Here is a 15,975-nt window from a genome sequence, read left to right as displayed (position 1 = left end):
ATTAAATACGTGAAGCCACACTTTTTGACACTATTGTGGGTCAACAATATATTAACTTAAATTATAAATATGTTAACTATTTATTAAATGTTGAAAATTCGACAACACTTGACTTCAATTGTTTAGCATAATCAGAGTAGTTTTGTCGTTTCATACTTTTCCATGTATGAGACGACAATTGAAATGTTTTGCTACTAAATATTCTTGATGAATGACACAATGACCTGGGATTAACTCAGGATGTGTAGGATCACTTTTAAGTAAACGAATATACCCAACATGTTTTCCAACCATTGTTGGAAAACATGTTGGGTATATTTTTGGTGTCTATAGCAACACTAACTAGCTTTTTTCTAGAGCCATTGGCTTTCACCAGAACAGTTTCAAGGGCTCTACCAATCCATGTTTTTTTATACTCATGATGAACAGATTCACCTGCTTGTTCTGAGTAAATTCCAAGTCCATTATCAGTATTGGTACTTTTTAGAAATGGTACAATATGGTTTATTAAAAGAAATATTTTCAAAGTAATGATTAATATATTCCATTAAATTAGCATAAGCCGTATTAAATTCCATAACAGCAGATTTTATATCACCAATAATTTTTTCTCCAGAGGTAGCTTGCTTTACTGCTTTAAAATTTCCTAAATATTCAATAACTGGAAGTAAATCAAGTTTTTTTTGTTCAGCAATATCATGAGTAAGAACATCTAACTTATCTAAAAGTTGGTTGGCATTATTGCCATCAAAACCAATGCCATGGTAACAATGTAAACTATATAATTTGAGTTTAACCTTTAATATTTTTACCAAACATGGTAAAAATATATAATTTGAGTTTAAAGCCAGGCCATAGTTTTGATAAAGCTTTCCAAAAGTTGTAACTATTCCAATTAATGTATGCAACTCAGTTACTGGAAGTAAATTTTTTATAATTGTGTCTTGATCCTTTTCAAGATATAAAACTCTTGGATTAATTACATTTTTATAATCAGCCATTTTTCATTTTGGTTTTCCAGCTTCAACATATTTACTGTATTGATAACAAAGAGATTTAAGAGTTCAGTTTACTCTACCATCCAAAAGACTCCTTCACACCACAAAAACTATATTTTCCAGCATGGCTTGTAATGCCAAACAGCCAACCATTGAGTTTGCACACTTTAAATCGAATGCAACAGAATACTTAATATTTTGAAGATTAAGAGGATCAACTAATTTCCTAAGATTTCCATTGTATTCAGATATTCCATCTACAATAGCAACAATTAAACAATGCTTCACTCCAGCATCATCAAGGTCAGGTTGGTTGCTAGTTTTATCATGGGGATTAAAAACATTCATTGTGACTTTTAAAAAATCTTGACCAGAATCCACAGTGACCCATAAATTGTAGAAAGAGATATTTCTTGCAGTAATTATAACATGTATAAATTTATCAATATCCTTTATATAAACCGTTGATTTATTTACTATATCACCAGCTTCAAAAAATTCTTCTTCTTTACATAAAATATCTTCATTCATTCATTTCAGCTTTTAAGGTTTCTAATTTATCAAATATATTTCCTTCAATACTACTTTGAAACCCAAGATTCTTTATAAATATAGAACACATTTTTTTGGTTTTACACTGGGATAGTTCTAAACATTTTACAAGCTCCATAATTGTTCCAAAAGACACTTGATTTAAACTTGCACAATCACTTTTTTTGTCTGTAGTCCCAGCAACAATACTCAATGTTTTACCAAAGGTTTTAAAACAAACAGTACATATATTGCTGACTTCCATTCAATCACACTTTAAGTCGTTGTGCACCATAGAATGTTTAAGAACAAAAACCGGTGACAAATTAAAGTTATTTTGTTGAAAATGGCGGATAATTTATATAACTGAAACATATTAATTTTATTTTTTGATCTTCATGCGTTTTTCAACTCAACTGGAGGTTTTAAGTAATCAATTATTTATTAATTTATATCTAACTAAGTATATATAAAGTATAATCTGATGTGGGGAGATTTCAAACCAGACGGTTATTGTGGTTCACAGTGATATTAGTTTCAAATTTCAATGATTTCCAAAAATTTACAAAATGCTCAGGATTTATTAAGAACCAAGTAATTATTTAATTCTTCATAAAGGACATTCAATGCTCCAAGTTAAATTCTTAGCATTTTTTGAATATTTTTGTTTTAATAAAACATTTATTATGTTTATTTTATTATTAAATATTTTTATTATAAAAATTTTTATTTTATTTACATTGTCAAAGATTTCAAATGTCCTTTGCTTTTTAATCAAAAAGATTTAATTGGTCCTAATAGTTCTACAAATCTATAAATAACATCACTACTTGCCACCTTAGAACACAGTAAAACAACAGGTCATTTGGTTTGTCAGCAAGATTCAATTCAATAATAAAATTTTTTGATTTTTTGCATTTGATCAAATATAATTTACCATCTCCAGCACTGATTTAAAAACAATTTGAAAATTAAAATGTTCTGCTGCTAAATGTTCTTGATGAATCACACAATGACCTGGGATTAACTCTGGATATGTAGGATCACTTTTAAGTAAACCAATATACCTAAAATGTTTTCCAACCATTGTTGGTGTACCATCTGTAGCAACACTAACAAACTTTTTTCTAGAGGCATTTGCTTTCACCAAAACAATGTCAAGGGCTCTACCAAATCTAGCAACTCTTCTTTCACGTTGCCATTTGAGGTTTATCTTGAATATATGTTGAGAATTCAGTTTAGCATTGATATCCAATGCTAAACTGAATTCTCCCACAATTTTCTAAGTCATTTTACAAATGCTGTTCAACTTCGACAATAATCTCAGATATTCTTCTTTCAGTTGTGTGTCAAGAAATACAAATGCTTGAAATTAGTATAGATTTTCAGTTGTATGTCTAGAAATACAAATGTTTGAAATTAATTCAAACTGAGATTATATCTAAAAGATTTTGTTCACTCTCCATCGGTGTGTTTTGTTTTACAATCTCTCCATCTATGTAAGGATGTTTACTTAGATATGGTTGTCAAATATGGGGACAAACCCAATCTCTAACACTAATAAGATTATCTCACCTCCAAAATAATATATTTTCAGTATTTTAACTCTGACCCAAATATCCTCTACTACATATCAAAGGTACTTAAGTTAAAAGACCTTATTCAACACTCCAACTGTTTGTTTGTTTGGAAACAGCAACATAAAACCTTACCTCCTCCATTTACTGATTTTTTTACTCACAAAAAAAATACTTGTTACCAACTTCGATCAGCTAAAAGCTTCAAATAATCTATACCTAAACATAGAACTGGGCATGAATCAATTAAATATCAAAGCATATGCACATGGAATAGTTTCCCTCACAGTTGAAATCTCTCCCTATATTTTTCAAGTTCAAAAACAGTCTATTTAATATTTTATTAAACAATTATTCTTCCTAATTTCTATGCTACTCTACTGCTAACTATCTACTATGCATCTTAACCTTATTCACTTCAATGCTGGTCTATAACTACTAATACTTGATCTTTTCTAAATTTCTTTTCTAATACTTTCTTCATTTCTTTATTACTACTACTTTTATACTACTTTCTTCATTTCATGCTGATTACTACTATAACTTGCTCTTTCTTAACTTTTAACTTCTATATACTACTATAACTTGCTCTTTCTTAACTTTTAACTTCTATATACTACTATAACTTGCTCTTTCTTAACTTTTAACTTCTATATACTACTATAACTTGCTCTTTCTTAACTTTTAACTTCTATATACTACTATAACTTGCTCTTTCTTAACTTTTAACTTCTATATACTACTATAACTTGCTCTTTCTTAACTTTTAACTTCTATATACTACTATACCTTGCTCTTTCTTAACTTTTAACTTCTATATACTACTATAACTTGCTCGTTCTTAACTTTTAACTTCTATATACTACTATAACTTGCTCTTTCTTAACTTTTAACTTCTATATACTACTATAACTTGCTCTTTCTTAACTTTTAACTTCTATATACTACTATAACTTGCTCTTTCTTAACTTTTAACTTCTATATACTACTTTAACTTTCTCTTTCTTAACTTTTTCTCAAATTAATATCACTATTTCCAACTCTCACTATTATAAATATTGCTATTTTTTATTATTGTTATTATTATTATTGTTGCTATTGTTGTTATTATTACTATTACTATGTTGCTATCATTATTATTATTATTATTATTATTATTATTATTATTATTATTATTATTAATAGAATTGTTATCTTTATTGTTTGTATTATTATTATTTTGTAATAGTTACAAAAGTTTTTAATAGTTTTTTTTGTGATATTGTCACTATGATCTAAACCTAGGACTACCATTCTAAATTTATAATCTCCTCATACCCAATTACCAAAAATTAAATTGAGAGTTTTTTCTTTTAGGTAAGTTGCCTTTACTAGGGTTAAGAAGCCTCACCTGCTTCAGATTAATGTGATTAACGATCAGAGTCACAACCAGGACATTTGTTTGTGTCAGACAAATAAACAAACAAAAGCAGTGGATGAATTTCTATAAGTTTTTACGAAAAAAAGGTTAACGAAAGAAACCCTCTAAAAAAAAACACTTAAAATAAATAATTTTTTTATTAGGATTCATTTTTTTCCATCTAAATAAAGCTTTCTTAATAATATATATATAAATATATATATATATATATATATATATATATATATATATATATATATATATATATATATATATATATATATATACATATATATATATATATATATATATATATATAAAATCATTAAGAAAGCTTTATTTCGATGGAAAAAAATGTGTACGATGTAGAGTTTTATAGCACTCTTAATTGTTACAGATCAAATTACGCTTCAACTTCAATAGCTTCATTAAAAAAAAAACCAAAAAACATTTTATATTGTTTTGGTGCCACCCAAATAAACTACAAAGTTGGCTCTGCACTATCTTCGGGTAAAAGTTTAAAATACAGCAAGTTTGCAAAAAGAAAGCATTAAGTATTGGTGACAAACAATCACAGATGCCTATATTGTGAGGAAACTAGGAGACTTGTGGAACAAACTTGAATTTGACATCACTTTCAATTCCTTCAAGACTCAAGATTATAAACCCACTTGAAGGAAGCTGCAGTAAAAAAGTTGATGTTTTTCTTATACTCTATTCAGACTGCATGTTTTACTTGATAAAAAGTAACGCTTTTTTTTCGAGACACTGCTTCAAGAGGGTAGTAAGCGATCGGGGCTATGGCCGGGGCCAGGTTTGATAACACATAGCCGCGACTGGGGATGAGTTTATGATCAGTGCTGCATTAATATTGATAGATCCTATAAAAATGTTATTTTTAACTAAAATTTATGATATGAGTTATAATTAAAAACAATACTTTTATAGGATCTATCAATATAAATGCAACCCCGGTCATAAACCTAGCTGGGGCTGCATTAAAATTGATAGATCCTATAAAATATTGTTTTTAAATAAAATTCATATCATAAGTTTTAATTAAAAATAACATTTTTATAGGATCTATCAATATTAATGCAGACCTGATCATAAACCTGGCCCTGGTCATGGCTATGTGTTATCAAACCTAGCCCCGGCCCTGGCCCCGGTCGCTTACTACAAGAGGGGTGTAGTCAAAATGATATATGATAATATGTATGTATATATATATATGGGCAATTCCACGTAAAAGAGGAAAAAAAAAAAAAAAAAAAAATTCTCGGCGACTTATAATAACTTCATTAAATTTATTTTCCAACTATTTAAGAATACTTTTAAGAAAAAAATTTATTAAAAAAATAATTTTATCATACTATAACATACTCTTAAAGTTGTAAGGGTTATATGAGCATTTTTTGACGTTTATATATTGTTATGTTGTGAAGCGTTGAAAAAAGTTTCAGTGCTGTTTTTTTAAATAACTATTACTTCTAAGTTTGACTAAAAGGCAAAATCAAGCATTATGCATAATATTTTTTATAAAAACGAACTCTAACTAGGTCTATAAGAAGAACATATTAATGAAAACAAGACGTTACGACCGTCACAAATAAAAGTCGAAAAGCTTTTTCTATCCTTCGTATCGAACTTTTTAAAACTACAACCATGGTAAAAGTAAAGATACTCATACATATTTTATCATCGTTTCAAGAAAAAAACATTAAAATGCTTTAAATCACCCTTTCAACATATTACTAAGTACGTTACGACCATCACGATACGTTTGCTTTTCCGTAACGGCTTCTTGACTTAAAAAATAAAAGTTTAAGCGCGAACGATATAATCCATTTCAAACTATTTACGTCATTTAAACCAAGTTATAATATTAATCAACTTTGTTTATTGTTTAATTTGCAGTTTGTTTATTCATTTTATTACTAAACTTGTTAAAGTTTTTTTTGAAACCATAAGTAACTGTTTTCAAAAAATTGATGTAAATAATTTTTTTTAAGAAATAAAAACTTTTTAACAAAAAGGCAATTTTTTTTAGATTAAACGTTGTTTATAGTTTGCCCTGCAACTTTTTGGTTTAATCGATTTCGCGGTTGTTTTTTTATTTACAACATTTCGCGGGTTTTTTTAAAATATATAACGGAGCATATATCATAAACAGCAGCCGTTATATTTAATAACATATTTAAAATGCCAAAATCAGATGCTGAAAGATCGAAAGCTTATAGAGCAAGAAACAGAAAAGCTTTGTTAGAAAAAGAAAGAATTAGAAGTTATCAAAGGAGGCAGTTATTGACACCAAGAAAAGAAAACAAACAAAAAAATCAAGCGAAGGTTCGCAACCAAAGGCTAAGAATGAAAAAAAAACTTGATTTCATAACTAACGTCAGTCTAAATTCTACGCAAGACAATTCTTATAACTGCAAATCGTCAATGAGAAAGGCATTAAACAAGTATTTATTATATTAACATATATTTTTTAATATAATTGCTTACACATAATTTGGGTTCTTTTATATCAAATAATATATTTAGGACAAAACAGGCTCTTCCAAAATCTCCAAATAAAAGACGAACTATTTTAGAGCAGTTGGGTGCTGAATATGGCCTATGCACTGCTAAAGAAACACATCGAGTTCACTTTACATCAGAAGAAATTAAAAAAGTAAAAGTATTTTATGAAAGAGAAGATATATCAGTTATGTCTCCTGGAAGAAAAGACTTTATGAAAATTGACGGAGAAATAGTTCAAAAACGCTACTTAGTTATGAATTTGAAGGAGCTGCATCAACTGTATTGTGAGGAGAATGCTGACAAAAAAATTAAATTGAGTAAGTTTTGTGAATTAAGGCCAACATACATTCTTACGTGCAAAGATACACCACTTGAAACATGTGGTTGTATTTATCACAGTAATTTTACTTATTTGTGTGCTGCTTTGGCAAGTAAAATACCTTTTCCTTTGTATTGCAATAAATGGTTAGAAAATTATGTATTGTGCAAGCCCCCAACGTACCAATGTTGGATAATGAAATGTTCATTGTGCTGTGATAGTAAACTATTGAAAGTTTCTTTGCCCGAAATCGGAGACATGGATACCTTAATCACCTATAAATGGTGGATTAAAGAAGATCATCGCTGTGTACTTAGTCAACATAAAAAAAACATAAAAGATACTTTTAAACATTTCCGCGACTATTTACCAGAGTTTACTGAGCATCATCTCACTAAAAAGCACCAGTCTGAGCAATACCGCAGTCAAAAAGAAAATCTCGAACCAGGCCAAATTTTGATACACTTTGATTATTCACAAAACTATACATGTGGTTATCAGGATGCTGTTCAAGCTGCTTATTGGTCGCAGTCAACTATTACCTTGTTTACAGTTGTAATCTATCGCTACCAATTAGAGTCAAAATCATTTGTAATAATATCCGACGATAATGATAAAACAAAACGCGCCACTACAACATACTTAAGTGAAATATTTGACCTCTATTGCATTGATTATTTAAAAAAAGTTATATTATGGAGTGATGGTCCATGCACTCAATTCAAAAATAGATACATGGCCAAATTCATACAACATTGCTCTGTGAAATATCATTTTCAAAGTATAGAATGGAACTTTTTTGCTACCTCTCACGGTAAAGGAGCAGTTGATGGGGTAGGAGGGTCATTAAAGCGATTTGTTTGGAACAGCGTAAAATCTCGTGAAGTGATCGTCTTAAACGCTAAAGACTTTCTCTTAGCATCAAATGGGTGCAAAACTTATGTTAAACTTATCAACACAGATGATATTAATCTAAGGTGGGCCTTAATATCTGATAAAATAGAAAAAGCGAAAGCCGTTACAAATATTACCAAAATGCATTTCTGGCAAGTAAAAAATGGAAAGTTTTTGGTTTCAAAATTCTCTAATATTTTGTAATGGGGTTGCGGAACTATTTTAAAATTTATATATTAGTAAAAAAAATTTACTTGTCTAAGATATTTTTTTCCTATATTGGATTCCCGGCTCCGCAAAACATTTGCGAGTCGTATGAAAGTACATACTCCTAGATATTGAGCTATACTAAATAGAGTTAATAAAACAAAAAAAACAGGGAACATAAATAGCATTAAGCGTTCGTTGCCTACTCCAAATAAAACGATCCCAGTATTGAAGAATCACCATGGATAACCTTGATAATGTTATAAAGTTCATATTTTTTAACATAATTTAATTGGTTTTTATAGACATTTATCTTTTTTTATTTCATTTATTGCGTTATTTGTTGTTTTTCATTTTTGGCTTTTTCGTTACGACCGTCACAGTTACGACCGTCACGACATAAAACTTAATAAAATTCATGGAAAACTTCAAGCGAAAACTATGAAACTTACCATATAGTAAGTTCAATGTGTAATTAAAGAACACAGCAAAGGATTTTTTTTCTCTCTGTGTAGATGGCTGCATAAAGATTGACAAAGTTTATTTGTTTAGATTTGTCAAAAAGTAAGCGTTACGACCGTCACGCTACGTTGAGTTGATTTTTCAAATAAATTGAACACTTGAATAATTTAACTTTTGAATACTAAATTATATAATAGTATTTAACATTTCTGGAAATTTTCATGTAAATACCATTCTTGGTTCATTTTTAATGGCTGAAAACGCGTCAAATGTTACGACCGTCACTTGCGTGGAATTGCCCATATATATATATATATATATATATATATATATATATATATATATATATATATATATATATATATATATATATATATATATATATATATATTAATACTTAAACTAGTTAAAGTAATTGCTGAACTTTTTCTACCTTTTTTTAATTTTTTAAATAAAGGCTCGTAATGATAAAGAATCAAACATCAAAGATATTGAAGCAAAGGGGAAGAGTGTTGTATTTTATTTTGAGAAGGTAATCATATGTTTTTATTTTAAAACTAGTTAGAATAAATGTTGTAGCTGTAATAGCAAACAGCGTATGCATCCCACTAAATACGAGATTTAGAATAAATTTTTATTATAGTTTTATATTTAAAGGAATGCCCCTTTGAATAAAGTAAACTTTTGGGAACTTTAAAGTAATGCTAATCTATTATGTATTAAATTGTGTTTTGAAACCATATGTTATTTTATAAAATTTATAAAAAGAATTGCTACAATCATAATAAATAAAAAACTTTTTAGATAAACAACAGCGGTACCTGCATTAAGTTCCGAATCGATCAAACTACAAAAGTGGAAAAAACAAAACCAGCGGCTATTAAAGTTTACGATTACTACGATACAGGTTTATTTTTTGTTTTGATTTTCGTTCATAAAGATTCATTTCTGAAGATATTCTTTAACCAAAAACGTATTTTTCAGGAAAATCTGCTACTACTCTTTATGAAGTGACAGAAGAGCAATGTCTTTAATTCAAGAAGAGCAAATGGCTTGCTGAATTTTGTTGAGTTTGTTAAGTGAATTAAATGTGTAATATATTTATAGTATGTAGGTGCGCTGAGCAAATTATTATTGTAAACTTTGATGGGATTAAAAAACAAATAAAATTTATTATTTTTTTTCATTTAAGTTAATATTTTTAGATTTTTTCTCCATAACATAAATTTGTGACTCAAATAACCGTATTTTTATTTTTTGCATTTGGTAACTTTGCATTGCATTACAGTTATAAAAAATGACAAAAACTAACTTGGAGCTGTCCTGGGAACACCAATCGTGTGTGGTAAAATGTTACTATTACAATTTTATTTAGTTACTATAGCAACTGCAAGTAGCTATTGTAATTGAACACTATAAATACTAAAGTCACTTGTTTGGTCTATTAGCCTTAAAGTTTTATTAGTTTATTATATTTTAATTTAAGTTAGTTGTTGTGTTAGGTGTGTCCTGGCAGTAAAGAATAAACCTAAATGTAAGATTTACATGAGAACCATTTGTGATTTCATATAGACTACTTGAATGAACTTGTTAAGGCATGGTGTTATGTCATATTGTTTTGCAACCAGAAACTATAAAAAGAGTTATTACGACCATAATTAATAACACAACTTTTTAGATAAGCAGCAGCGGTACCTGAATTAAGTTTCAAATTGATCAAACTACAAATTTGGAAGAAACAAAACCAGCGGCTATCAAAGTTTACAAATGTCTGCGTACTATGTTAATGTTACGTATGTTTGTATGTTCTTGAAATGTATGTATGTATGTTCTTGAAATGTATGTTATAATTATAATCTTCGGAGGCGTTTCACGCATATAAAAACGTATTTACTTGTTTTTCTTTTTCATTTAAGTTAATTGTTTTTTTTTCAAACTTCTATTACATAATTTAGTAAATTTAACCTGAGCAACCCTTTTTTTAATTTATTTTTTCTTTAACTTTTGCAAACCCTGTATTGGATCATATTTATAAAAAAAGAAAAGACAAACTACTTTGAGCTGACTCTTGTGTGCGTTACAATGTTTTTCAAAAGTGCAAATATTGAAATTACAGTTATATTGTAATAATGTGAACATCATTTTTTAAAAACACATATACAAAAGGGGAGGGGGTTAAATGTTGCATGGTTGTATTTAAACTCGTTTGAGCGTAAACATGTTACGTTTGTTGATTGTGCTAAAAATAGTCAATGTGAAATGCAGTCCAAGATCGAGCAAGCGCGGGGCCCTTAAATAAAATCTAAAAAATCGGGTTGGGGTAAAAAATACTAATGTACGAGGGTAAAAAAATCAATTGAAAGAATTTTCGGTGGTCCTTTCTTAACTAAATAGTCTCTTACTTGTCGATTAATTATCTTGGGCTAAGTAGCAGGACCAATCTATTATATTCGGTTCTTCATTTTTATATTTTTCTTTTCTCAGTCGTATTGGGTTGAGTTATTTCCACTGTAATGTGTAGTTTAAGACTCTCTAAATGGGTATCTTGTTTATTATCATAGGCAGTATTACCTTCCACATTTTTTTTATTAACTTTTTTTTTTTTTCATCTTTATCATCATTTCCTTATGGATCTTTTTTGTTTTTTTATCTGGTTCTTTGTCAGCATTGCCTATTTTTAAGTATTTACTCAAAGCATCTTTGAGTTTTTTACTTTCAGCTTTTCTTTTTGCAGTTAATTTTCTTTTTCTACTGCCAATTTTGCATTTACTTCATGTATCTCTATCTCGTTTTCATATATCTCTATCTCGTTTTGGTGGTTTGTATTTTCTTCCTATATCTCTAACTTGTTTTGTTGGTTAGGGTTGAGATACATGAGATACCTTAAGTTATGGCATACACTTTAAAAAAAATTTCATTTCATTTTTCTTATTAAATAATTTTAGTAAATAAAGTACAATTTTTAAATATATATAGATATATACGCTGTATTGATTGACTGGCTAGATTGACTCAAAGTTGACAAACAATATTTGTGAAACAAAACTTTGAACAACAAGTTTGTTAAGACCATATACTTTGATTCGTTTCTTTCAATTTTTCCAATGAAAAGGTCAACAAAGCTTTTATTAATATGATGCTGTTGTATTTCTGTAATTCTATATAAAGTAGACGCCAAAATTATGCATACCTTTATAACTTTCATTAAGATTTGACTGGTGGTTTTTACTTAGCCCATTTTTATGACAACCCACTTTGCAGAAATGTTAAACATATTCCATAGATAAGCGATCCATCGTTTTTAAATCGGGGAATCCCCATTTTACAAAGTTATATTTTATTGCAAAATCAACAGTTTTTCCTAAATTATTTAATATGAGTTATTGAAAGATTATTTTTTGTGAATTTTTTTCTAATTTATGAAACTGTTTGATTAATATTTTGTTTAGTGATTTATTTTGTGACTTAAATTTACGTGATAATGGAACTTAATTTGTTAAAAATGTCTTAATATTCATTAAAACAACAGAAATCAGTTTGGATTTAAGAAAATTAATCGTGGATGACCATAAAAGTGGTTTAAGCTATAGTATGGTTAGGTTACAATAGCTCAAAAATATAAAAAAAAGTAAAGCTAGTGTACAATCAATAATAAAAAAGTATAAAATGCATGATTCTGTAGAAAATATAAAGAGGACAGGCCGCCCACGCAAGACACCATTTCGTGACGATAACAGAATTCTAAGAGAAATAACACTAGAACCAACTTTGTCAACTAGGAATATTAAAGAAATCCTTGATATCAATGTTTTGGTGAAATGACTAGAAGGCCTTCATCTCAGAAAAGAACAGAGTCCGTAGATTGCAGTTTGCAAAAAAATATGTTTTCAAGCCTATGAACTTCTGGAAAAAAAGTAATCTTGAGAGATGAAACAAAATTTGAGTTGAAAAATTTTGAAAAAAGCGACCAAAAGTTTGGAAACGCAAAGGCAAAAAAAATCATGTCGGTGATAACGTTATGAATAATATTGGCGCCTACTGTGCATTTTTTTTTTTTTTTTTTTTTTTATGGAAAACTTATTCGTTTGTTGAACTCGTACTTTGACTAGAAAATATTTCATCACGTCAATAAATATTCTAAATTCTTGCGTGAACTAACGGTTTGAAAATTCGTAAAAAAAATTTCTAATATTTTTAATATTGAAGTATTCTAAAATGAACAGGCATCCAATATTGAATTAAAAACAATTTATCTTCTTTACTCAATTTTTTTAATAGTATTCTAAAATTCCCCGCGTCTCTCGCGTCACCTCCTATATATCAGGCTCAGTCAAAATGCACTATCAAAATATAGGGAATATTTTGTATAATTTAAATTTTATGCAAAAAAAAAATCTAAACCTAAGGGAACCCTTAAAGAAAATGCTTTTCTTAGAATTAAAAGTGTTAAAAATAACTAGAAATCAATTTTAAATTAAAAAACCTTACTAGGTGTACAACTTCCTAATAAATTCTTTATTATAAATGTGAAATATATTCGTGTTTTGTTCTGACTTGTACTAGGGGGCTCCAAAACTCTATATTTGTTGTTTAATTAGTTTGTTGTGGTTGACCTTTTGCTTCTATTTTAGCATTAAAGATTTTAAAAAAACTATCTATAAAACTATAAAAAAAATCTTTGCAGTGCATTTTTTGCGTGTAAAGTTACGCAACTTTTTGTTAAAAATTAGGTAATTTAAATTTTGATTGGATAATTTTGAATTAAAAGTAAAAATAACGTCTCTATAGGGGTACGACTAAAAAGCATATTTCATTTTTTCGGAAATGGAATAGCGGCAAAAGATGAACTTTTACTTGTATTTACATAAAAAAATAATACTTTTTTCCAAATCGAAAAAAAAGCTCCCCCACCAGTGTATATGAAAGTTTAGTTCCAGCATTCCAAAATTTATAAAAAATTCAAACTTTTGAATTTATAGTAGGGGCAGAGTCACTTTCAAAAATCCTAAAAAAAGTTATTTTTGTAGCTTGAGCTTTCTAATTTTTTTTTTTTTTTTTTTGCGTAAAGCTTTCGTCGAGATAAGACGCTCTTTTTCTTTAAAAAAAAATGGCTAAAAGTTTAACAATCACGCAAGTGAACGAGCTATTAGAAGCCTATGAAAATACTTTATTAAAAATCTTTGGAGAGAAAATTGACAAACTGGAAGGAAAAATAGAGCAATTAAAAAACGAAAATATATCACTAAAAAATGAAATTGCTTTAATAAACAACGGGATGAATTTTCAAAACTATACAAAAAAACCTTAAAGGAAACGAACGAACTTAATGAAAAACTAAAAAATCATATTAAAGAAAATGAAAAAAAAATTTCAAGCGAACTTTTTATCGATAAAATTGCTGAATTAGAAAATCGTAGCAGGAGAAACAACTTGAGGTTCGAAGGTTTTGAAGAAAAAGAAAACGAATCATGGGAAGAAAGCGAGTCGAAAGTAAAACGTTTTATTAAAGAAAAGTTAAATATAAAACATGACATTCAAATAAAAAGAGCCCACAGAACTGGAAAACAAAAAGAATCTGGACAAAAAAAGCGACGAACAATAGTTGTAAAGTTCCTTAACTATAAAGATAAATAAAAAATATTAGATCATTACAAGCGACTAAAGCTTTGGAATGAACGAATATATCTCAACGACGACTACAGCGAAAGAACGATTGAAAAAAGAAAAATACTCTTTGCAAAAGCCAAAGAATTAAGATCCTCAGGTAAGTATGCAAAAGTAGTCTATAACAAACTGATTAATAATAACAATAAAAAAAAGAAGTTCTTTAAACCTGTGCACATGAAAAAATAATTATAAAAATGAATGACTTTCAATCGCTAACCTATAATTTTTACGAAAAATACATTATATCAGATGAAAACGCAGACCCAGATGTAAATTTTTTTAGTGATATGTACACGGACAGTTTATATCATTACCCCAGCACCATTAAAGAATTTCTTTTTAAAAATACAAATGATATAAACAGTGAAAAAATCAGAATCCTCCACATTAATATAAGGAATTTAAGCAAAAATAATGAAAACTTTCGGCATTTTCTAGAAGAAACTGAAAACATTTTTAATATTATATGTGTTACGGAAACTTGGTGCTCTACTTACGAACTTGAAAATAATTCTAATTTTTATCGTAAGAATTTTTAATTAGTCTCATTAGAAAGACAAACAAATAAACGCGGTGGAGGAGTTCTGATATATGTTTAAGAAAACATTGCTTATAAAGTTAGAAGCGATTTAAGCGTTTCTGACGAAGATAAAGAGATCGCAACAATTGAATTAATTATTAGCAAAGGAAAAAACATACTTATAAGCAGCCGCTATAGGCCACCTGACAGCGCGTGCGAAAAATTTAGCTCTTGTTTGCAACGTAATATAGTTCACGCTGGTAACAACGAAAGAAAAAAAACTTTATAATTGGGGATTTTAATACGGACTGTTTTATTTATAACGACGACAAAAAAGTGAGAAGTTTCTATGATGAAATTTTTTTAGCAGGCGCAGTTCCCATAATCAATCATCCAACTAGAGTAACTAAGAATTTTGCTACCCTCATTGACAATATTTTTACTACAGACATCTTTAATAACTCCATTCAAAAAGGTATCATAAAAACTGATTTATCGGACCACTTCCCTATTTTCCTAACATTTAACACAACATTATCTAATAAAATTAAACAAAATAGAACTGTAAAAAAACGTATTTACAACGACAAAAAAATAAATGATTTTAAACATCAGCTATCATTACTTCTTTGGGGACATATCAACTTTAATGAAGATGCAAGTACTATTTATAATAAATTCTTCGAAACATTCTACTTAGTATATGACGCGAACTTTCCAATATGTGAAAAATTAATGTCATAAAACCTTTAACAGTCCTTGGATTACAAAAGGCTTAAAAAAATCTTCAAAAATAAAGCAAAAGTTGTATAATCAAATATTTAAAGACTAAATCTTCCGCAAATGAAAAAATATATAAAATTTATAAAAATTTA

The 15,975-nt window shown here is 28.3% G+C and overlaps 2 protein-coding genes across 8 annotated transcripts in view; one reads left to right on the top strand and one right to left on the bottom strand.

Annotated features, from left to right (window-relative positions):
• LOC100206424 (alpha-1-macroglobulin) overlaps positions 1-15,975 on the top strand; it is a 141,685-nt gene that overhangs the window by 56,951 nt on the left and 68,759 nt on the right. For 6 of the 7 annotated variants that reach the window (XM_065816348.1, XM_065816350.1, XM_065816349.1 and 3 more), the window contains exons 26-28: positions 9,371-9,445; positions 9,718-9,820; positions 9,898-10,082. The exons of the other annotated variant lie outside the window; for it this stretch is intronic. In XM_065816348.1, coding sequence (XP_065672420.1) covers positions 9,371-9,445; positions 9,718-9,820; positions 9,898-9,947 — 228 coding nt within the window. In that variant the 3' untranslated portion in view covers positions 9,948-10,082. Of the gene's footprint in view, positions 1-9,370; positions 9,446-9,717; positions 9,821-9,897; positions 10,083-15,975 lie in introns of those variants that run through there. 7 annotated transcript variants of the gene reach the window in all.
• The window catches only part of LOC136090180 (uncharacterized), an 82,960-nt gene that overhangs the window by 43,118 nt on the left and 23,867 nt on the right, over positions 1-15,975 (bottom strand). The window lies entirely within an intron of this gene.

The sequence above is a fragment of the Hydra vulgaris genome, chromosome 13 (genome assembly GCF_038396675.1).
Source record: "Hydra vulgaris chromosome 13, alternate assembly HydraT2T_AEP".
NCBI classification, from domain to species: Eukaryota; Metazoa; Cnidaria; class Hydrozoa; order Anthoathecata; family Hydridae; genus Hydra; species Hydra vulgaris.
The sequence above is the reverse complement of the archived record's forward strand: the minus strand, read 5'-3'. Positions and strand labels throughout refer to the sequence as shown.